Source organism: Chroicocephalus ridibundus, chromosome 12 (genome assembly GCF_963924245.1).
Source record: "Chroicocephalus ridibundus chromosome 12, bChrRid1.1, whole genome shotgun sequence".
NCBI lineage: Eukaryota > Metazoa > Chordata > Aves > Charadriiformes > Laridae > Chroicocephalus > Chroicocephalus ridibundus.
Window position 1 is genome coordinate 19,219,757 of NC_086295.1, and position 24,165 is coordinate 19,243,921.

Genomic DNA, 24,165 nt, shown 5'->3' on the forward strand with positions numbered 1-24,165 from the left:
ATTTAATCACTGAACAATTATTTTCTTTTTCCATAACACAGGAGATCTTTCCCAGCCCCATTCTCCCACTAAATTGCCCTGAACACAGGCACCCTCACCTCTATCGGGTCTCTTATCACCTCTGATACTGGGGTTATGGAAACCATCTTCTACTTCTGCTTCTGCACTGCCTTCTCTGAAGTCCATCACCAACACAAGGCTGGGGATATGCACTTACAGACTTTAAGGCCAGAAATGACCATTACAACTAACCAGCATAACCTTCCTCAGAACAGGCCAAAGAGATCCAACCTTGTTCTTCCTTCAAACTCGCAAAGGAACTATCCTTGGAGCTGCTCTCTCCTTACAACATTTCTTTTGTGATAAAGACTAAGAATCCAAAATGAAAAATAACCTAATGACTAGTTAACAGTCACGTACAGGAACTTAACACAAAAACCTTGTCCCTTAACTTCCCTTTTGCTCACCATCCTAGATACAGAGAAAACTCAAAGCTCTGCTGCAATTACTAAAGTTGCCGTTACACATTTGGCACCAGTCATGTTTCTCCCTACCTCCTGCTTATTCCTATCCACAAATGCCCATTCTGTCCTAGCAGCATCGGGTTGTGCAATCACATGGCAAACCACATGGAAAATTGATTACTTCCAGATACATCAATATCTTCATCCAGGCCACAGTGCAGTTTCAGAAACAAGGTCAGTAGCGCAATACCAGAATGAATGGTCAGGAGTAAGGACTACATGGACCCACTTAAGTATGCGAAGTTACAAAAGCATCTGAAGATGTGAATCATCAAGATTATCAAAACCAAGGATGACTTACCCCCATCACCTTACCACGCTGTTCAACATCCTCCCACATGCAGTGAACTATATAGCGACACATGTATTTTCCTGTGCGACCTTCCTGCTTCATCCGCACCAGACACATCCTGCAAGAACATAAACACCAAATTAATAGCTTCTAGTTTTTCTTCAAACGTAAAGAGTAAATTAAATATATTTCAACTCATTTAAGACTCTCCTTACAGTATGCATTTTTGTGATCAGGGAAAAAAAAAACACATACAACAATTTTATTTTATTCTTTTTAAATAAACTATCACAAACTTTTCTATTCTGTACTCAAGAGTTGCATCTGCTGGATTTTGGCCAATCCAGCCATGGAAGAGTGACAGTTGACTCTATTCTGGCTGACACTACTGTAAACAGTGTGTCAGTGATTAAACAGTACTGCAACCTAAATTCCTCAGCCTTACGAACATCTCACCCTTTGGAGCAGGAACAAATGTCTTGTCTAATCCCAGGCTACAAGCCAGCTGTAATTCAGCTTGGTATAACACTAAAGCACTGTAAGAGTCCCAATTAGCCAAGCTTTGAAAGCTTAAGCAAGTTACAGACTTCACCCAAATTCACATTAGCAATGTCCTAAATTATTTCAACCACAGGGGCCTTTGGATACATATCCAACCACTCGGCAAAACCCCTACGCGCAGTACATGCTATAAGAACTCCCAAGTTTGTACATGCGTTGCGGGATCTTAATGAGAATACCAGGTTGAGTTGTTTTATTTCATTTTTTTTAAGCATTAAAGCCACTTGAACTTCATTGCTGCTGTACCGTCTAAAAAATAAATCATTAGAACAAAAATTGTATTTTGCCTCTTTTATAACGTCTGTAAACAGCACGAACTGAAATACAGGCTAACCCCTCACTACGACAAGAGACCAGTCCCATCACCAATCCCAACTTCTCTGCCTTGCTCATCAGCTCTGCTCCTGTGTTACCGGTCAGAAGTGCCCATCCAGGGACTGAGTTACTGTAGACAAGGTGATGCTCAAACACTGCAGCTGAAAGAAGTCACTGCTTTGCACAGAGACACGCTGCAGGTGGGGAACTGCTCACAGCTAATGTAAAAAACCAGAGCAGAGCCGCTGGAGGCTGCTTTGAAGCAGTTGCATATTAACAATAGTGAACGTGCCACAAGAGTTAAGAGGTAAAAGTGATGGTTTTTTATCTGCTCATTTCTTCAGTGGACATAAGATCTGTGCCTCCCTACAGGCATTAAAAGTATTTGGTGATCTGTGAATACCAGCCTCACAGGGAGAACCACAAACACTCAAAGTTTGTCTATTAAGCTGACCTGTAAAAGGATAGATGCCGATCTTTATGATGGATTCTATCTTGTCTACTGATTAATAAAGATATCTTTTCACCCGCAAAGGAAGCAAAACTTATTGCCAGCGATGAGTCACAGAGACAAAACAAACTGAAGGTAACAAAAATTGCATTAGTTCTATATTCTTTCTTCTGCTCAGAACCATACATTAAATCCCATACAAGGGCCATTCAACTGAGATACCAAAATTGCAAGAAGAAAAGCCCACGGCCCAGAATCTGATTTCTAGATGGAGAGCTTCTGAAAATGACACCAGCCATGCAAGAGACAGCTCGGGCTCCAACACAAGCCAGGTGGAAGGAGGTGAGAAGATGGGAGAGAGGGACTGAGGCATGACAAGTAGAGCAATGGTCCGAGGGTGGAGTGACCGAGAGAAGCTGGGCCGCGAAGGGGAAGGGCAGCAGTCAGCAAAGGGAACGCTGGGAAGAATGTGGCCGTTTCTGTCTCAGGAAACAGAGCTGTGGAAAGATTCTCAAGGTTTATATCATGGCAGTGAGAACTCGGTATCTGCCCAACAGCAGCACTGTCCCAGCAAACAAATGCCATTCAGACAGCATCAAGAAATGAACCCTCATCTTGCTCACAGAAAGATGACAAAGCGTTCTGCTACAACAGTTGTTCAGAACTCAGAACAGCCATCAAGGTACCTGTCCTTCCACAAAACAAACGCACAAAGAGCTTAAAACTTTCGCGCCTTACTTCTATCAGTTTCAAAACCTTTGACCTCTCGTGCATTTACATAATAGAGCTGTATGAAAAAGTTAATTAGTAAGAGTTACTGTATCTCAAATTTTTACCCACTCTTAACAAGTCAAAGAGAAAAAGACTCAGTTTAAAAGACTAATTTTGGACTAAGAAAAGTATTTTTATACTTTTCTTGCTGAGTACGCCAGCTCGGGGCGGGGGGGAAATAAGAGTGGCTTGGCAAGAAAACCTCCTCCCGAGCACAAAAACTGGTTCCTATCCAGTCTGCCTTCGGTGGCGGCGAAGCAGGAGAGCAGTGCACAGACCAACAGCCAACACTTGTTCACCGATGAGCAGGACTGGAGGGGTGTTCAGAGCAAAACCTGCTACCCACGAAGCCTAAAAGGCGGCTCTGTGTTTGGATGCATAGTGCTGTCACAGTGCTGTTCTGCAGCACCATGAGTGAGATCATGGAATTTTGCAGTTTATTTGAAAATTTGGTAGTTTGTTACTACACCTGCCGTCTGAGGTTTAAAAGACACAGACTCTTTAAAGACTATAAACCTTCTAACTAGATCAACACAGTGTGAAACACTTTATCGTTTCACTACAGAATCTGTTCTGTAGTTTAGTCAAATACTGACTAAACTTCGTCAAACCCATGAAAGCAAAATTATTCCAAACTATCTTTAGAAAGCTGTCTACCTGACATTGGTTGGGTTGGATAATTTATGCTGTATTTAAGATTATGTTAGAAGAAAATTGTGTGAAAGGATGCCTGAAAAGGAACAGGAGCACCTACAAGTCAACCCATCTTAGATGAGATGTCGCAGTTTCCCACAACAGCCTCGGCAACAACTGCTTCTGTCAGTGTTCCCATAGTGCCAACAGACTGGCTTAAACAGCAGTAGCTGACACCCCCCTGTTGACTGGAGCCAACAATGTGCACTTGCAGCCCAGAAAGCCAACCGCATCCTGGGCTGCATCAAAAGAACCGTGGCCGGCAGGTCCAGAGAGGGGATTCTGCCCCTCTCCTCTGCTCTCGTGAGACCCCACCTGCAGTACTGTGTCCAGCTCTGGAGCCCTCAGCACAAGAAGGACATGGACCTGTTGGAAGGGGTCCAGCAGAGGGCCACAAAGATGATCCGAGGGCTGGAGCTCCTCTGCTATGAGGACAGGCTAAGAGAGTTTGGGTTGTTCAGCCTGGAGAAGAGAAGGCTCCGGGGAGACCTTAGAGCCCCTTCCAGTCCCTGAAGGGGCCTACAGGAAAGCTGGGGAGGGACTGTTAGCAAGGGCATGTAGCGATAGGATGAGGGACAATGGTTTAAACTCGAGCAGGGCAGGGTTAGATCAGACATTAGGATGAAGTTCTTCACACTGAGGGTGGTGAGAGACTGGCCCAGGTTGCCCAGAGAGGTGGTGGAGGCCCCGTCCCTGGAGACATTCAAGGCCAGGCTGGATGAGGCCCTGAGCAACCTGATCGAGTTGAAAATGTCCCTGCTCACTGCAGGGGTGTTGGACTAGATGGCCTTTAAAGGTCCCCTCCAACCCAACACATTCTGTGATTCTATGACTGTTGTGACATGGCTCAGTGCCATCCCATCAAGGTGTGACGGTGCTACTGCTAAGGGCAAAGCCCATGCAGAGCTTCCTGCTCTCCCCTGCACCTGGCCACTCATTCCCGCATCCCCAGCTGCTCCAGAGCAACTATTTCTGGTGCTGTGTTATACTTGTTCAAAGAAATTACTCTGGCTTAAGAACACAAGTATCAACAGCAATTTTGAAAGGCTTTATTCTGTTTAACACATTCACAAATGGCCGGCAACTTGGGGGACAGGAGAAGGAAGCTCCTGAATCGACTTTGTCATCAGCTGTATGTTGTGACATACGCTTCTACCAATAATGGTAACAAGCAGAATTATGAACTCTTCCTAATTAGGTTTGGATGTTATTCTGTGCCCCAGCCTAGCACGTTCACCAACTACTGTATTTACAGCCACGTACAGGTCTTTGCTGGGGCACAAGCTAACAGAACTGAGCTGGCTGGGCAATCTGGCTCTCCCCTGGTGCCTTTGCTTAGGCCACGTAGCCCATTCCCTCGCGTTAAGGCAGGATCAACTAAATGCCTACGACATTCCAGATAAACTTGTTCTTAAACCTCTCTCAAGCAAGACTCCTCTGATGTAATTTAAACCCCTTTCTCCCTGCCCTCTCTGCCACGAAACACAGTTTATTCCCTTTCTTCCGAAGCAGCACATTTCAAAACGGTATTGTATCCTCACTCTTCCCTATGCAAATCTGATAAATCCTTTCCTGCAGGAACCGTTTTCTACATACTTGGTGGTTCTTGTTCTCCTCAGGACTCTCTCAGACTGATCAACACTTTCTCAGGTGCAGATTTCCTTGTGAAAAACAATGCTCATATGAATTCTTGTGATAGATCTTTGAGTCTTTCAGAACAGGAATTGTAGCACCACTCCATTTTGATCCTAAATACTTTAGAGATGTCACCATGCTTGGTGTGGTGAAAATATGAAGGGAGCTCTAGGTGATACATCCTGCACCGAGACATTTCTTAGTGCAGTCACCAAAGTAATCTCTGTGGCAGTTTCATAACAGCTCCGGACACTGGGAACACTCCATTTAGAGTTCCACTGCATGGCAAAAGGCAAACACTGCGGCGGAGATGAACAGCTTGAGATTTTCTAAAAGATCTGGACTTCTAAACATAAAGAAAGAGTCCTCCTGACATCAAAGGTCTGAAGTAACGGAAACGGTCTATAAAAACATGCAATTCAGGAAAGAATATTGATAGGCTGATTTTCTAAAGCATAATGTTAGTACTGCATTAGAAGGCACTGGAGCATATCTAAGGGAACGTTATCTTGAAAGAAGTGAGCAAAAGCAGAGGCTAAACACGAGAGCCTGAATTTCCCCCCCTTTCTGACTGGAGGTAAGTGGGAAAACTCTATTCACAGACAAGAAGAAATAAGAGCCAGAGATGCAACCAGAGGACCCAGCAGAACCTGTAACACAAGGACGTATGCTCTGACAAGCACCATAAGTCTATAAAGGGTAGGATTTAAAAAGCACAGAAACACAGTTAATTAGAGCGTGATGGGCAATCACAACCGCAAGCAAGGAGACAGGATTTACCGAACTAGGAAAAACTCCCTTGTTCTCCAGCTGCAGAAGACACTCTCAGAGTGTGATTCAATCAGTGGAAACTAAAACTCTGAAGAAGAGGGAAGAACTAAGTACACCAGAAAGTGATCCAGACTGCATTGCAAGGGGGACAGGAATACTTTACCAGATGGTGATCAGAATCTACATGATCAGGTCATTGGCCGGCAGATCAGGAAGGTTTCTAACCTCTGAGGCAAAAAGTCCAGCAAGAAAGACAGAGCTATTGGAGCCTTCAGACAGGGCTAGGATGTCCTCGACCTTGCCAGAGCAGACAGAATCAATAATGTTCTGCTCCCACTTCACTGAGGTCAAACTGATTAAAGAAAGAGAAACACAGAGAACACAGCAATAAACCTGACCGTGAAGGCAAAAGTATGCCATGGCAGGATCCTGGTCACTGAGCTAATCACAAGCAAAGCAGCATTGCCCAATGACCCAGGTAGTGAGCAAGGCCTATCACGGGCTCCTCTGTACCCTGGAACGTCAAACTGGATCTCTCATTTGTGGTCCAGAAAGACAGCGCTCCTTACGTCAAGCTGCCAGGAACATGGAGGAGCCAGGCACATAAACCTTGGAAAAATTAATCTCTAGTGCTAACCTCCCCACTCAAATTTTAATCGCTATCATACAAAGCAGAGGGATTTGGTTCCTTCCTGCTTGTGTAGTATATTGCTGTCAATCTGTCCACCATGTCTTAAACATAAAGAGTACTTCAATTTCCCTCATTAAATGTCTCCTTAACGTCACCTGCTCAAAGCGTGGCAACTCTTGGCCTTCTCCAATGTAGCTCTGATCATAGAATTTTTGAGTCTATCCCACACTAGTTTCATCGCCATCATAGTCCCCTTGTTTATGTTTATGCCCGTCATGAACGAAGATTATATATATTGAATTTGATGCTGTGTATCACAGGGTACATTTTCTTGTCAATGTAAAATCAAGATGATGTGAAAAAAAGTGTGTTCCTCGGAGATTCATGTTACCCCTTCTTTGTTTTTACTTACAGTTTGGTTTTGAATATTTATTGCAGTAGTTCTCCAAATACCAATATGAATGATTAGCTTATCAATTAATTTTTTAAGCATTTTTTCCACAGGGAACAGTAAGACATAAAACTGCAACTCTCAAGGGTCTTCTTTACTTGATTCCTCTGATTTCATTAACTGATTATAATTTCAATGGTTCTTCTAATTTATTCAGTGAAATGAGCTGCCCCATCTTTCAATATATTGAGGAGACAGGAAATTAAAAGGAGGGAAGGGGAAAAGTAGGAGGCAAGGAAATAAGGGGCCTATGCTTAAGTGCAGCTATTTCAGTACAAACTTCCTTTCAGCCTTCGGATGGCTGAGCCTAAGTCTATGGATTTCAGTTTCCTGAAAGATCTGGCACTTAACAAGAATTACTGTACTCCCTTGTGCATCCCTCTGACCTTTACGAGTACGTAATGCTAGATGAAAACCTGATTTTTTTGGCTACTATTTTCACAAATGAAAAAAGGAAAAAACTTAATGTTTAAGGTGTTAAATATTTTCACATGTAGCCAAGCTGGCATTCACCAACTTGCATGTACGTTTCAGAGGTGCAAGAATAAATGCCAATGCTATAATTTGTTAAATGCTTCTGACGAGCAGCAATGTCAATCACCACAAATTCTCCCTATTTAAACCACTTTTACATAAATTTAAACTTTTCCTAAAACACCCAAGTAAGATTTTTCCACGTAGGCTGAGCAAGGCTTTTAGAAAACTCATGGCAAAGATAATTCCACTACTGAGGAATTTAGAGATGTAAAAGATGTTAACTTCTCTATGGGACTTCTTGTTCTTTAGTAGAAAATTGCTAAAATAAAGTAATTAGTAAATTAAACATTATTATCAATAACCATGGAGCCTACTTTTTCTCACATTAAGGTACATATCACTCTATTTCCTGAAAATAGTTGTATTACCATTTTACTTCTCACTTACCAGACATGAAGCTGGGCGACTAGAAACCACGAATTCAAAGTATCAGGCATTTGGCACCCTTGATGGGAGGGGGGAAAAAAAAAAAACACAAAACCAAAACTAAATATTAATATGAATTTCATCGCATTTTGCGCCTAACAGAAATGCGCTACAGCAAAATCTAAATATATTTTAGTAATTTAATTTCCGGCCCTAACCAGTACATACCTATCAGAAGCAAACATCATTTACTGTCACACTTGTGCTTAAACTCTAGAACATGCAGCCACGGGATGCTGTAGACTCCGAAAGATTTCATGTGTTTAGAACTCACTTAGCTAACATTTACAGGGGGAGGAAGGAAAAATTCCAAAATGGAGAATTAGACAAACATGTGACTTCTCTACTGCTTTGGGACTTCCGGAGCTAGAATAAAAGGGAAGTATCAACGGATGCTTTGCTCCATTCTGACACTCTTCCTTTAACATGTGCTGTTGCCTCCTGCCAGGGACAAGAGACTGTGCTGCTGGGTCTTTGCTCCGACTCCGCTGTTCTGATTTACTACACGTCCGCAGAGCCCACAGCACTCGGGCGTACCTTGCCTCTAGCCATTCTACATTAGGATTAAAACCAATGACCAACCATAGAAACAATTTCTGTTTCCAGATTTAGCACTACTCCAATAGCCACTGGGTTTCCTAGAGATGGTTTGTCCACATGCGTGTTCACACGATGAATCTGAGTGTGCCATTAGGATGTGAGGCTGGAGATTTAGACTACGTGGCACAGATACCATATTTCTCTTCCTCATGCTTGAAACCCATGGACCTATTGGTTATGTGCACATTACGTCCTTCAGTTCCTGTCAGTCTTAAACCTTTCTCCTAAGAAGTCACCTCTACATCTGTTTCCTGCAAAAGATTTTAAGAAGAGTACCTAGCGAGAAGGATCTGCCAGTCACCTTGGCCTACCCAGCACCAGGTCTTGTCTTCGGGGCTGTCCAAAGGCCAGAGAGTATTCAGAAATGGACTCTCCAGTCACATGTGCCCCAAGGAAATCAACCTTATCTTGCCCATGTTGAATATATTCCTTCCTGACTCCTATACTTCTTGGCTCTCCCGTATTACCAAGGAGATTCACCGGGATCATGAAGCAATACTTTTCACAGCCTCTTTCTTTTCATATGCCAACTATGGTCAGGCAACCATCAGACGAACCAAGCAAATCATCGCTATTCCTTCCTCCTCAGAGAGGCGATTCCATCGGTGCCTAGGAGCTGCCAAACTGCAGCATCAGTGCCCATACATCACCTATGCCACCTCTAAGACAGTATAAAGACACTAACAGTCTATGTTTGGAGATTAAACACAAGTTTCCCTCACCCTTCTCCCCTTTTGGCTCTCTCATTCCTATTAGAAATAGTTCATGTGCCTAGAAATGACTACTTTGACCTAAAGGCATGCCAAGGCATCTCTAACCAGGGCAAGAGTACACAATGCTTGCATTAATCAAAGCATTTCATTAAATCTTTCCACAGGCAAGATTCAGAGTAAAACACTTAGTTCAACAGACAGAGGTTTCTGAAGTAGAAGCTACCATCTATCAGTCTCCCACCACAGAAATCACTCTTCAGTGGAAAGCAAAGCTCACACCTCTACTACTGGCAATACGGAAAGTTTTTAAAGACCTATTCAGTACCCAGGAGGGAAGAATTTTTTCTTTAACTTTCCAAGTGTTGAATTTCTATTTTTGTAATTCATTTTTTAACTTCTATATTAAGACTGTCTACAGCATAAATTTAAAGGAGGGATGGCTCCTTTAAAGCAACATGCTTGCCCTCAGATATCAGCTTTTTACAAAGAATGCAATTCTAAAATTTGGGGATTTGAAACACCTTGTTCTGAGAAACTAACTGGGGAGAAAGACCCATCCTATAATCAAACAGAAAATTATTCCCTTCAGAATACAGTTAGGTACAGACAAAAATGTCTCTTAGTGAAGCTACCTATGAAATTACTGTGATTATTATCCGCTGGTGAATAAATATATTCTTTCCACAGAATACACCCTGTTCACATGTCTGCGTACAATAAGAGACATGAATGCTCAGGATTATGAGGACATACCTCTTCCTGCAGTCATAATCTGCACTTAAAATTCATCAGGTAAGGGATGCAAAACTTGAACATGGACTTTCTTTCATGACAGACCATCTTTGCCACTACCACAGTTTTAGGAAGGACACAATGGGATAGCATCGCCACATCCTCCAAAAAACCCCAGGTGCGCTATGTCAGTGTTCGCCCGAGCGTGACAGATAGTGGCAAGTGCCTATAAGGCACCCCACGGGCTACGGGAGACAGAAAAATCTGGAGTCCTGTAGGTAAACTCCAGCCCTTTCGAGCTGCTTGGTAGCCTCATTAGGAGCCACCTGAAAAGCTGTTTCGATAGGGCCAGTTCTTTACTACTGCAGCTGCATGACAGTGCAGCAATTAACAGTATTAACAGTTCAAGACGAATTCAAGGTAACCCTACACTTTATGTTCATCTGACAAACTTCAGCTCAGTTCTCAGTGTCACCCACCTGATCCTAAAAGCTCTTTTGACCTTTCAAGTATAAGGTCAGGCAGGAAACACTCTCCGCGCAGTTGGCTGCCTCCTTTGTTTTGTGAGAACTACCCAAGCTCTGCACAGAACTTTGTGCACAAAAAGCCTGGCACCAGGAATCTTGCTACTCCCTCTACAACTTCTCTGTTTTCCTTTAAACAAGAAACAGATGAAGTACTACAACTTTCCGTATAAGCAGCACAGTACAGACATTTGGGATACAGGCTCAAAGTCCTGGCCATGGATGATCACAAAACAAGGAGACATCAGAATGGCAGGTATAATAAAATTAACTGCAGCATAATACTAGAGAGTCTCAATTTAAACAACTCCTTTGTATACTACAGCAGTCTCATGACTTGTATATCCATAGTCCATATTTTGGCAACTGCTGCTTTAAGGCATAATGCAGAGAAAGGCAGCTCATAGAGCTCATACTGTGTAACAGAAAGTCTCAGAAATTTCACGAGGTATCAGCAGAAATCACTGAGATAGCAAGACAGCTCACAAGACATGAAACACTATCATTGTCCTAGTCCTCAACACCACTCTATCCAGGCTTTACATTCTATGTCACCTCTGTCAGAGAACTACCTGACAAAATCCGCATACCAATCGCAGCTCCATAAGGTCACATTGCAGTTGTTAATCATGCCACAACATAACTCCATCACAAAAGCACGTGCAGAAACACTGAAGAAAGCTCTATGAAGAACTGGTTCTGATCACACAGGGTTAATGAGCCCACAAACGGTTTTACACACACATGGATGTACAGTTTCCAAGGCCAGATCAGTAGGTTAACAACTCACAAACAGCAGAGAAAAAGCTAACAAGCTCTACAGAGACCAGAGCTGACTGTGAGGTTCACTTGGATATCTCAACACCATGCAGCTAGGGCCAGAAGTGCTGGGGGCAGCAAAGCATAAATACACCACTAGGTCTGCACACGGTCAGCTTTGGCTCAGGCAGAGCTGCGCGGGGTCCCACCCAGCACCATTACTACTCTGAGGGTGCCCGAGCAGTGCAATTCGTCCTGTGGGTGGGCAGCACCCACATCAATGCAGTCTCAGACACACCTGCGCTTGCCCTATCACCCAGGGAAAGAGTTAACAGTCGCTCCCTGTTCCTACTAGTGCCCCAGGCTGCTCTTTTGGGAGCGAGCTGCAGTCCTGGCTTAAAGCAATGCCCATTCTTATTTGAATAAAGCACAATTCAGAACAGAAAACAGCTTCTGACTGACCTAGGTTGATGAAGACATGGTGAACTGAACTGAAAGTTGGATATCTTGCTTCACCCCATGTTCCTCTCTCATCATTGCGTACTCCTCACCACCTACTTTATGCCACAGCTGTCCATCAGACCCATCCATATGCCACAAATTCACTAACGCAGCAAAACAGTAAGTCAGTAAAAAACTGGGCTGTTTTCTTTCAGTGACCTAAACAGGTCACCAGAGGACACGGTAGTTGTCCCATCCAGAACACAGGCAGAGAAAGATGGAAAAGTAAGCCTTTTCTCCCCGTCCGCTACTTTGACTCAGATGCCCATGGAACCACAGTCTAAAGCTTCTTCGTTGGCAAAATCAATCTAACAGGTTCCTGCCCACCCCACCCAGTCCGTGTTTTAGGGGAACCACTTTTTAAACATGGATCAGATGCCTGTTATGTTATACAGCTAATCCCCCAAACAGCTGCAGCTGCAAGTTGATAGAAGTAATAAAACTTCTTCTATCTATTTTTATATAAAAGCAATGATTTCTTTGGAACCACAAGCACAGACCTCAACACCACAGGTGTTCTGGTAACACTAACGGGCGCAGCGCGCACTCGGTCAGTCTCAGCAAAAGAAACTACCATGTTCCTTACATATCAACAGTCTCCAGTTACCCCTAACATAGGCCTCCCTGGGTGTAAATTCAGAGATGGACTGGCTACAACTTGTAGTACAAAGCAAAAAGACAAATGGAGCAATGAGGACATTCTGGAGAAAATGGTGAAACTTGAAGGAAAGGCTGCCTGTGATGTATTTAAAGTGAGGGGGAGCTCTGGGAATTTTCTCTTTAAAACAGTAAGACAATATCAAGAATATAAATGAAGTCATTTTACTGAGTGCTGAGCCTGAAAATCTGTGCCAGTATATTTTTCACAGACATGTTTTGAAATTCCTTTAGATTTTAATCTAGGGCAACATTCATATATCTTTGTACAATTCACTTGTTAAGCAGAGATAGTGAAACACTAGTTAATAGCAAAGCCTCTATTTGAGAGGCAAATATGACAAACAGAAGAGAACTTCACCGAGAAAGCCTGCGCGGGCACACAGCTGGGGAGAGGCGTGTGCACAGGAAAAATGGGGTTCTGATTTTTTGATCACTAATGATGAATCCTACTGCTCAGAGAGTTCTCTCACTCCTGCCACCACTGAAACCACATCATAGTTTTGGAAAACCTTCTGAAAAACCATTGGAAAATCTTGCAGCAGCAACACCACCACGTACCAAATCAACCTCAATAAGCTCTGCACTAGACGAACACACAAAGATGTCCCTTCAGCTGATCTCTCCAGAGGCAGCAGCAGCCCCAACCTGTGCTGGTGCATTGTAAAGCCATAATAAAGCATTTAGTAGCTCGGGAATTCGGGTGGCAGGCCAGATCCAGGCAATGGGTGTACCACCAGCTAAATCACACTGACAGGAAATAATTCACATAAGAGTAAAATATTATTGAAGCTTACGTAAGTCTCAAAAACACATCTTCCCCATTCACCCGCCAGATTTGATACTAATAAAAGCAGCCACAGATTTTTTAGCTAATAGCTAAAAAAAAAAAGCATACAACATGCAAAAAACATCCCAATTCAAGCCAATATTATTCCTATATACTTAAAGGAGGGACTTGTGTCTCTGTTCTAGTCATACTCTCTACCCAGTCAAAAGATGTGTCCTGGTTTAATGCTGTCATGGTCAGTAAAACATAGAAAGCCCCTATGTTCTAGCCAAACGTGCCCCAGCCATGAGGAAGAGAGACAGGTAGGACCCCATGATGTAACTGATCCTGTATCATAAAAAAGTTGTGCATCAGTGGATGGGGATGGTTCTCCTACATGCATCCCAGTTACACTGAACCATCTCACAACTGTCATGGGACAGGGTAGGACAAAGAAACCATCTGACCACAGTAAAAAGGGAAGTGATATTTGGATTCTCAGTTTATCCCAGTCCCAGTAATAAAAAACGCAGTATCCTTCAAGCCCAGGATATTCTGGGTTTTACCTACCCCATGCTTGTTCTTGTTCTCCACTGCAAAACGTTAACAATCCCAGACTCCAGAATCTGTCCTCGAACCCTTGCCACTGCAGAGTTTAAGGGAATGCTACAGGACAGTCAGCTTCTAGTTGACCACACGCTGTAGACTCTGACAAGTCTTTTTGCTGTGATATTTAATGGAATAATATATCTAATGAATTTTCATCAGAAGTTCTCCCATCAGGGCAGTAGTCCAGATACCATTCAAGTCTGTTACTTACTGTTAAAAAATTCCTCGTAGTCAGTTTTCTCCACGCAGCATGTGTACATGCGCAACGCTGCTACCTTAATTTTCTAAAGAAAAACAAAAGACAATACTTACAGTATTCATCATGAGAGACAGTAAACACTACTATTTTTGTTAAATACATACACTATCATTTTCTGAAAAGACTTCTTTCAGAATCACAACTACTTGATATTTTCAGGAGCACATTAAGCTATTATACCTCCCAGGAATGATGCAAGTGCAATCAATCACGCCATGAGGCAAAAAAAAAAAAGATATTAATAAATGGCTTCTTGAATACCCTTCCAAATTGAGTTTAATATAATACTGTCATTACAGAAAAATAAATGAATTGGCTTTCCTTGCAGAGACTCCAAAGATCCCAATTCACAGTTCCTGGTTTCCTCCAATAACTTTAATTGATATATACTACTCAAAGTGTTTTGTATAATTTAGGTTTTAAGTATTAAAGAAGTGACATACCAGACATGTCCTAAAAATATCTTTTTTCCTACAAAAATGAAAATTGACCAACTAAGCTTCAGAAGCGAGAAAGGAATCCCAAATGGTGAATGACATGAGGTATACTCGGGTGCTTTGTCACTTCTGATTTTGTTCTTGCACCACCATTGCACCAGAAACACCTTGGGTGCTACATCTGTAACAAAGATAAATGTGCTGAAGCTTCACAGAACACAATAACTGATAGCAAAGATCTTGGAGAGAAGAGCTGTCAGCCGTTCCTGTTTACTAACGTCAAGGGGAGAAAAATAAAAAAATTTGAAAACTCCAGAGCCCGCTCCCCTACTTCAACCAGGAAGCAGCACTGGGCTTGGGTTGGTTTTGTTTTGCCTTTTTTATTTTATTTTTTTATTTTTAGTGATGTATATATACTAGGCATCATTTCAGTGCTCATTATACAACAGAGATGAGCACTATGCCTGTCAAATGGCCCTTGAAATTATGAAAGTAATTATTTGTGTCTCCTACAACCAAGAGAAAAATAAGGAAGTTGCAACGACCTCCTGCCGGGGAAACACAGGAGCCATTATTTTTCTTATTCAATAACCTCAGCCTTCTGTCAAAAGTCAAGTATACATCTAAACTTCTTGCAGTAAAATAATTGACACTGCTCACTGGAGTTCTGAAAGTTTCCTTTTTAAAGGAAATGCTGCCTGGCCTGGGAGCAGATATCTCCCCAGTGAAAGTCTCTGCCCCAGACCAGGCATTTCTAGACACTAAAAACATATTGTAAAGAACAGTGCCTGCAACCCAGCCCTTAAATACTGCAGGTAACACAGGAGAAACTGATGAAATTTAATCATGGAAGTTTTAGGGTGTAGAAGAGGCGTGGGGGAAGGGAGAAGAAAATGAAAAACCACAGAGAAATATTAAGAAACTTCCCTAAGATCTCACAGAGATCTGGCAAGGCCAAAAATTAACTCAGGTCTCCTGGGCCCTAACCACAAAAGAACTCTCTCCAAACCCAAGTTCCCTAGCCAACAGCACGCAGTAAAGAGCAGTAATTAAGGAGAACTCTGAAGCAACACTTAGAGCTAACAAGAAGCTTTATTACAACAATATGTATACAAGCACAGGGGAGAGAAACTACTCTCTCATGAGGTTTAGCAACCTGATGAAAAGCAACTGATTTTAACCAAAATACCTAACCTCCTTAAGTATCAGTTATGTTTTCTTCATATTTTCTCTCTGAGGATCGAGATGCAATCAGCAAGTTTCATATCGGTATCGGAAGAGGTCCACTCTGCCTTGCAGATATTCGAAACACCTTATAGGTTTTAATTCCTGCAGAGTTGAGCTCAGCCTGCCCTTCAAGCTGCCTTTTCCTCATTCCTTTATACCATGTCCTAGTTCAGAGCAAAGAAATTATGAATTTCTTCTTTCGTCTGTTTGCTTAAGGAACCAAAGGTGTCTTTTACAGAACTACTCTCATTTAGTCAATGTTAACAACTGCTTTATGAAAGGACTGTTTAAAAATTACGAAAAAGGAGGACATATTTGTGACTCTGCCCTAGTCAGCTACTACTGAACAGTGACTCAAACAGCAATCACAGCGTGTCTCACTACTGCCTGTTTGGGAGCCCTCCTGTCAAAGAAACGGAGAACACCGAAAGAGGTCCAGGAAAAGGCAACAAAAATCAAAACATGAAAGGGCTTCAGTAACAGAAACAAGTTAGACCAAGTCTCCTCAGTCCAGAGAAAGCCTAAGATATTATGGAATATACGAGTCTATAAAATCATCAGTGGAAGGGAGAATGTGAACATACACTCCAAACAAAGAATAATTGCCTTTTTTTTTTAAAAAAAGTACAAAATTAAAAGACATCAACTGAAAACAACTGTTCTTCTTCCCCCACTGGCTACTTAAGCCATGGAACTCTCTGATACTGAATGCTGCGGATGCGATAAACTTACAAGAGTTCAAAGTGCAACCGGACAAATTTACAGAAGAAAACCCTAGCAACAGACATCACAGAAAAAAGTGTAGTTTCATGCAGGAAGCCCTGAAACTGACAACTGTTGTAGGCTGGAGGAGCACATGAGACATGTATTGTAACACGCTTTTCCTGTAATTAAATTCTTTCTAGATAACTGCAATCGGTTATTAGAGACAAGATGATGGTCTACGTGGGAATTTGACTAAGGTGCGATGGTCTGCGTGCGTGTTCGATTAAGGCTGCTATTGCATTCTTTGGTGCATAAATGAAGTGAAAAATAAGATATCTGAAGAAATTCAAGGCTTAAGACTCTACAAACCAAATACGACATTCCTACTTATGTCAATGACAGCAATGCATAGATCAAGGGAGGTTCAAGCTATAGATTATTCTTCTTCACACCAAAACAGGAATTTACATGGGTAATAATTAGAACTTTTCCACCAAGTACTGCTCCTATCATAAGAAATAAGTGTGGTTTTTTTTTGCTTGCTTTTTAGAACTCTGAAGGTATCAAATAACCAAAAGAATTATTAAATGAACGCTTTACCCATCTGCTATATTTCAGTGGTCCTGTGAAACCCATTGCTTCTATTATCCTCGTGAAAGTACCCACTTTCTCTTCAGACGGCTGCAAGGAGTCTTTTGCAGAAAGATGCTGTAAAATTGAAATATCGCATATTTCAGCCATAGCAACTAAATACGACAAATCATTTCAGTTAGAAAAGCTACAACTTTAATTGGGAATTCTAGGGGGTTTGTTTACTCTTTGTTCAAAAAACCAAATACATATTTATATTTTCTCTGCAAAATATTACATTATTTTTCCTATGTGACATTCTTCTGCATAGCTGTTTTGATAAAAGCATCCCATTGGAAGCTCAGACTCAAATAGTTTGGACAGAAACCTGCTTTCCAAAATATGGTTCCCATTCTGGATTCCCATATTCTTTCTAGATGCGTGCCTTTACTTGGGCTTAAATCTTTTGCAGATAAAACAAGCAAACAAATCACAGAAACAGAGTAAATAAAGCTGACCTTCCACATTCCCTCTCTTACTCTCACAGGCATATCATATTCTAGGGTAGTTATATATAATATTAGACAATCAGCTCCATCCTAAAACTAATGAAGCTACATGAACACACTGTTCTCGCTGAAAAGCTCCCCCAGACTGTTATTCCCCATCCAGTTAATCTAAATGGCACTTGCAGAAAATCTGTATCAGGAAAGTATTTAGTCCTCAATGATTTGCAGTGTCTGCAAACATGGAGATAAATGTTCTCTTCCAGATTAACTACACACTTTTAACACCACCGGACGATAAAACGTCTTCGTGGCATTCTGCCTGTAAGCACCCTGGCAGTAGCAATCAGCCACCAGTAATTACCATTTGTACTCCAGCAAATACTTTCTAATGAATTAAGTATGCAGTTATAACATTTTGTTATAAATATATTAACTTTTAACCCATCTAACCAAACTCTAATGCATGTGAGTCTCCCTGAGGAATACAGCTGAGAGCCATTATAACCTGAGAAAGTTCCCTGACCAAAGAAATGTTAAATTGCTTTAAGTTGCTGGAGTTTTACCCTAAACACATCCTTCTAAGACACGAACATACTAAGAAAAGAATTTTCTTAGTGAAGCAAGTTAGCAACATAAGGACTGCCGTACATGGCCAGAACATAGACCAGGACACCATCTCCAACAAGGACCAGCAGCAGATACTTGGGACAAGACACAGAAGTGGAGAAATATGGTACACACAGAGCGCAGCTTCCTGGGATGGATCTGCTCAGCTTTTGACAGGCAGTCCTGCGCCAGAAAACGTATCCACCCATTCAGTTTTGGCAGCTACAACTGGATGCACCTTCAGCACCCCCGTGTTCGAAACTATTTCACACCCATAACACAGAGCTGTGGCACATGAGTTTCACAGTTTAGGTATGTCAAAAAAATTCCCTTGTGCCTGTTTTAAATCCAACCTCGCCATTTCATTGGATGCTCCCAATTTTGGCATAAGAAGCCACAACCAATCATTTCCTATTTCCTTTTTCTGCCTATTTTATGACTTTTATAGGCCAGTATCATACATACCCCCATCAGTTATCTCTCCTTAGTTTAGAAGGGTCCTAAAATAGCCTCTTGATCATTCTGGCTGAATTCTCTATTGCTTTCCTAGCACTAGTATAGTAATTTTTGAAATGGCACAAATGATAAATAAATACATATTAAAATACAGACACATATCTTGCACAGGTTGCTATATTTAATTAAAAACTAACTGTAAAGGTCACAAAAATTGTATCAATCCCTACATACATCCACACACAATCTTTAGTAATTGAGATAAAACGCTTTGCACTTGTGTACTATCCATAGATGGCTATTAATGTCTTGAACCCCATCATGCCTAGTATTCAGGTAAATAGGAAGAAATATGCTCAGTGCCATTTTAGTATCTATCAGTCATCTAGTAAGACAGCGTTAACGCTGCCCAGGACCTCCTTTATCACTCAGATCCTTGCTTTGAATGTTGGCCATTAAATCTGTTCACAAAGTCCCCTATCATCACCCAGAACAAAAGCGGCTCTCCCGCACTCTGCCACGCGTGATGGACCCAGTGAATCTACCGACATGTCCATAAACATTTAAAGCAAATTTTAGTTCTTTCTCTTTAAGATTATCCTATGTAATACTCATTTCTCATGCACACATTCCATTTTGTCATTTTCTTCACACCATTCACAAAAGCAGGATCAGGATGATTATTAGTTAAGAGACACTGACTCCCTTGGATTAAGTGTTCAACTAATCTTATGGAGATGGTTCACACTCCAGAAAATTTCTATTCCAAGACAATAAATGTAAGAGATGTAGAGATCACAAATTAACAAAATAGCATGGACAAGCAGAAAAGAAATTATCACCCGTTTAGTTAGTCATTATTAGTAGACTGCATGACAGTTTTCAGTGTTTAGCAGATAGCAAAACTGTTGTTACACATTATTCCCAAGCCAAAGAATCAGGACCATCTTTTCAGTTCTAATACATATGGGCAACTTCTGTGTTTCCCTTTTTAAAGGTAAGAAAGGAACACCTGCTCCCGACCCCAGTAACTGCTCTCCTTAACTTAGCATCTTTCCTCGTTGCAAAAAAGCCCTCGGGCTTATCCTTGGAACTTCCACCCCAGATAAACCAACCGTAACTGCACCCTCCTACGCCAGCACTCTGTTTCCTGAAAAGAAACAGAGAGCACTCCTCAAATTATTGCACACATTGTTCACACTATACTAAAACATATGAAGAGCTGAATCATCTCCTACATGTTTTGATAAGTTTGTTACCTGTATCTCTAAAATCCCTAGCACAACGTGCCCTTCGACAATAAAGACATCAAACTCTTCTAACCTTATTTGTGTTGTAAAACGATCTGTTTTGCTGTGTAATGGCTCCATTGGCTTTAATCAATCCACCACAGGATTTAGACAGTCGGAACTGGCCAGCCTTGTGTCTCTAGTAAAAATGATGAAAAGAAAAGAGAAGAGAGAGGGGAGAGGGAGGGAGGGGAGGTAAGAAAAGAGAAAAAAAATGAGGAGACCATTGACCAGTAAACACTTAACTTTACACTAATTACTCTTAGTTTGCTTCCAAGTCAATTACAGTTCAGTAAAATCCTGACAAATTTATATCACAAAAAGCACATATTTATTATCTTAACTGTTACAAACAAGATGGTTGTCCATGCTTAATGCTCCACACCACTTATTTTCTAGTGTTCCGTAAATGTCCTGAGGGAATGGACTGGCAGAACACTCCACACTCAAACGCCACAGACTATCTGCTTCGATTTTCTCACACACTACTTCTAATTACAGGGTTTGTCTCTTAATAGAGAGTATTTTTATCTACAACTATTTTTATCTACTACTTTGTATTCCATTTGACTGTCTTTGTGGTCAGGACTTGAACAAAACAAATTACAGGGCAAAAGCTATCACTACAACCACTGTAACTTTGCAGCATGTGATCTGTATTACAGACCTACTGCACCGAGAAAAGAAAACTATCAAGTATGAGTGAATGGGATCTCCAGGTAAGAAGCTGCACACTGAACAGAACACCGATCATAGCCTCCCAGCACACAAAGACAGCAGCAACTTGTTTATGAATAAATTAAAAGTAAAGATGCTGGTTTGTTCAGAGCAGTCATCCCCACAAGTCTACCGAATTTACTGGTGGCTCAGAGTAAGCCCAACTTTATCAATCAACTTCACAACTGCTCATTTCCCTCTCTACTCCCAACATTGTATGCTACTTGATATGGATGGGCGCTTTAACAGGACGGTTGTGTCACAGAAGCACAGGCAATTTTCCAAGGACTGTAAGGTCTTATCTGAGAAAAAACATCCAAGCCAAAGGGCTTACAGGTAAGTTTCTAATTCTGTAAGTCATGCCTCTACATTTTAAACTGTAATCTACATCAGGACAAAGAAGATGCTTAATCTCCTCTCGTTTCATTGTATACGAGAAGGAAACGCCAACAGACATACTCTAATTCTGTTCAGATAGCCTGCATCTATTCTCATTTTCTACACATTTTTCATCTTTTTATTAACTGCTATTACATGATATTCTAGTTATTTTACTACGGATAGATGCAATCTGACACTACGCATGCTATTACAGAGCTGGAAGCAAAGCTGCAAAGCAGTGCTTTCCACTGAAACAACACTACTTAAAGTCGTGCTGCGCTAGGTGAACGTACCAGCAGTACCAGAAAGTCCAAGGCTACCCTACAGTGGAGTCATTCTAGAAAATAAAGTGCTGGAAATCACATGTAATTGTGACTATCTTGTAATAGCTGCTTTAGAAAAATGACACCTACATTTGGACTTCTGCATTTAATCTACTCACGACAGATCATGTGGACCCACTAAAAGACTATACAGCTGGAATGAAGACAACTGTGTAATAAAGAGTGGGAGCTCACCCTTTCAGCAGCAGAAAGCTTTTAAGTTGCCATGATATTTCAGCAAATCACAGACAGTGAAGACATCACTTTTGGAACCCTCTTTATTTAAAAACCATGACTTTTTCTTACTAATTTAAACTTATCCCATTTTTATACACCCTTTAGCACAGTCTGATATCCTACCTGGAAAACACCACAGAGCATCCGTCTACACTGGCCCTGGGATCCAGTTGTCTGTAATAATCCACTGCATGCTGCTATCCATTGAGTCACTCCAGTCTGGCAGCCCTGGAACAGAGAGACTAGCAATGAAGAAAAGGACACAAATATTCGGCAGTTTAACTGTCCTCCTGCTTCCACAAGCTTTATTCAATTATACAACAATCCTCAGACTAAACTCCCAACTTGTCTTTGACAGAAGTATAAACTTTGATTTTAAAAAAAATATCATGCCTTCCAATACAAGCATGCAACCCAAGTCTGACAGCAGAAACAGATCAGCCAAAGGAAATAGTGGGCTGTCTACATCACAACATTATACTACAGTTTTTATACCTATACAATAAATTCAAATACTTAAGAAGCGTTCTTCAATTAAATGAGCAATCTCTAAAAAGCCCTCATCCAACTCTCAGCTTTTATGCATCTTTGTTTTAGTTTACTCGAGCACAGCTAAAAATGTTAGTATTTCAAAAGCACATATTGTCCCAATAAATTTCAGTGAAGATAATTATTGTCTGTAATGAAAATGTCAGGTAATATAGAAAAGAGGAAGGGTTTTCTCTGCTTGCACTTTCTTTGCACTTTTTATCTTCTGCAATATTCAAATTAGTACTTCTTCATACATGTTCTACATTAATACTGGAAATAATGTATATACTATCAGAATGGGTACTTTTTTTTCTAATAAAAATAGCTTCATTTTCAATTGGCAATAAAGATGATTAAGAGATTGACGCATCCAACATATGAGGAGAGGTCTAACTTTGGGAAAAGAAGACTCCAGGGAAATTTTATCAATTTGTATTAATACCTGATGGGGCAGGCAGTCCAACTCTTCTTAGGGGTGCCCAGTGAAAGGACGACTATGAGAGTAGCAGATCTGCCCAAAGGTTAGTAGGAACAGACACAAAACCAACTTGAATTCCTGTTCCCCATTCCCTGTACCCACAGTCACTGCGGTCCCTCAGGCGCAGTGTATTGCCTCCTCACGCTGTCCCTTGTCAGCTCCTCACAGAGCTGCACTTCTACTCCATTAAGAGGATTTATTTGGGTTTTTAAAAACTGTGAGCGGGGAGATGCACTGCCATAACAAATGGGTTCACTACTACTACACCTTCCCACTTCTACTGTAGCGAGACTACTTAGTTTCTGCTCTTCCTTTGTAACGTCACTACCCAGCAAGCAAAATTATGAAAATGATACATTTCTACCCAAAAAGACATTTCAGCTGCATACCACAAAGCTCTGACATAAACAGTTTAACAAACACTTAAGTGAGAAAGAAAATTCACCATTTTTTATAAATAATTACTACGAGATTTCATGGCAGAATAAGAAGGAAAGGTAATAAGAAGGAAAGCATGCCTAAGTTGCGGTATGTCTTACAGCTTGAATATACTGGGCTTTACAGCTGTTGAAAAGCACTACTGCAACAAAAATGGGCAAGAGACATATGAAAACATGAAATAAACACTTAAATGGTGAGATGTGATAAGCAACTGAGTAATAAGGAAAAGACAACAGCAGAAAGCGGCAGAGCAACAGAAAGGGAACATGATGAGCTAAGGAATCTTCCCTAAGCCAGCATCACTGTTTGCAGAACACAACCTTCCTTTCAAGTGCTACTGCACTTCTCCATTTGGCTGAAAGAAAACATACCAAGCATAAACTGGACAGGATTACTCAGGAATAGTCTGTAGACAGCGCGAGCACCTTCTGCAGCTAGCTGCCTTGTCAAGATATAGGTGAAAGAATATCACTACGGTCTTCTAAATCCTTCAAGCAACCATCAGGAAACCCTTAGGTACCAGACAAACTATTCATCAATATCTTTTTGTAGGTAAAGAACAGCTTTCTCATAATGGCAGTATTAACTAGCAGAGCTGAAATGTTTGGACAGTAATCAAGACTGCATCACATGCTGCGAGAAGACAGAAGGAAAAAAAAAATAATTTCCTTTCTTATTTCCAGTACAAAGAAGAGACACAGAAAGTTTGAAGACTTATTTTCATACGATTAGGCAACTATTAAATTCTAATGCAAAAGCAGATGCTGGGAAACGCCAAGGATCAGCAAAGCTTGAGCTGAAGCATGTTGCTGCTGTCACAAGTCCCCTGCCTCACAACCGTGACTTACTAAAGCTCAGACGCTTCTTTGATTACAAAGTAAAGCACTTCAGACCACAAAAAGGGCAAACAATGACATCTCCTCCCCTCCAAAGAGAGTTTCCTGGCCAGGCTGAAAAGCTGAATCAGCTTCCTTTGCCAGTAAGCAAAGGGAGAAGCTGCTGGGAGAGGAGGAGTTGCCCAGGCAAGCCTAGGAGACAAGTCCTTCACCTTCTGCAAGGCAAACCCCACCCTGGGGT

General features: G+C 41.4%; 1 protein-coding gene across 1 annotated transcript in view; it reads right to left on the bottom strand.

Annotated features, from left to right (window-relative positions):
* LOC134522508 (ubiquinol-cytochrome-c reductase complex assembly factor 1) overlaps positions 1 to 24,165 on the bottom strand; it is a 47,606-nt gene that overhangs the window by 22,278 nt on the left and 1,163 nt on the right. The window contains exons 2-7 of the mRNA XM_063350229.1: positions 21,762 to 21,866; positions 20,015 to 20,119; positions 17,151 to 17,258; positions 14,134 to 14,206; positions 8,020 to 8,077; positions 826 to 934 (exon numbers count right to left, since the gene is read on the bottom strand). Coding sequence (XP_063206299.1) covers positions 826 to 934; positions 8,020 to 8,077; positions 14,134 to 14,206; positions 17,151 to 17,258; positions 20,015 to 20,119; positions 21,762 to 21,866 — 558 coding nt within the window. The remainder of the gene's footprint in view (positions 1 to 825; positions 935 to 8,019; positions 8,078 to 14,133; positions 14,207 to 17,150; positions 17,259 to 20,014; positions 20,120 to 21,761; positions 21,867 to 24,165) is intronic.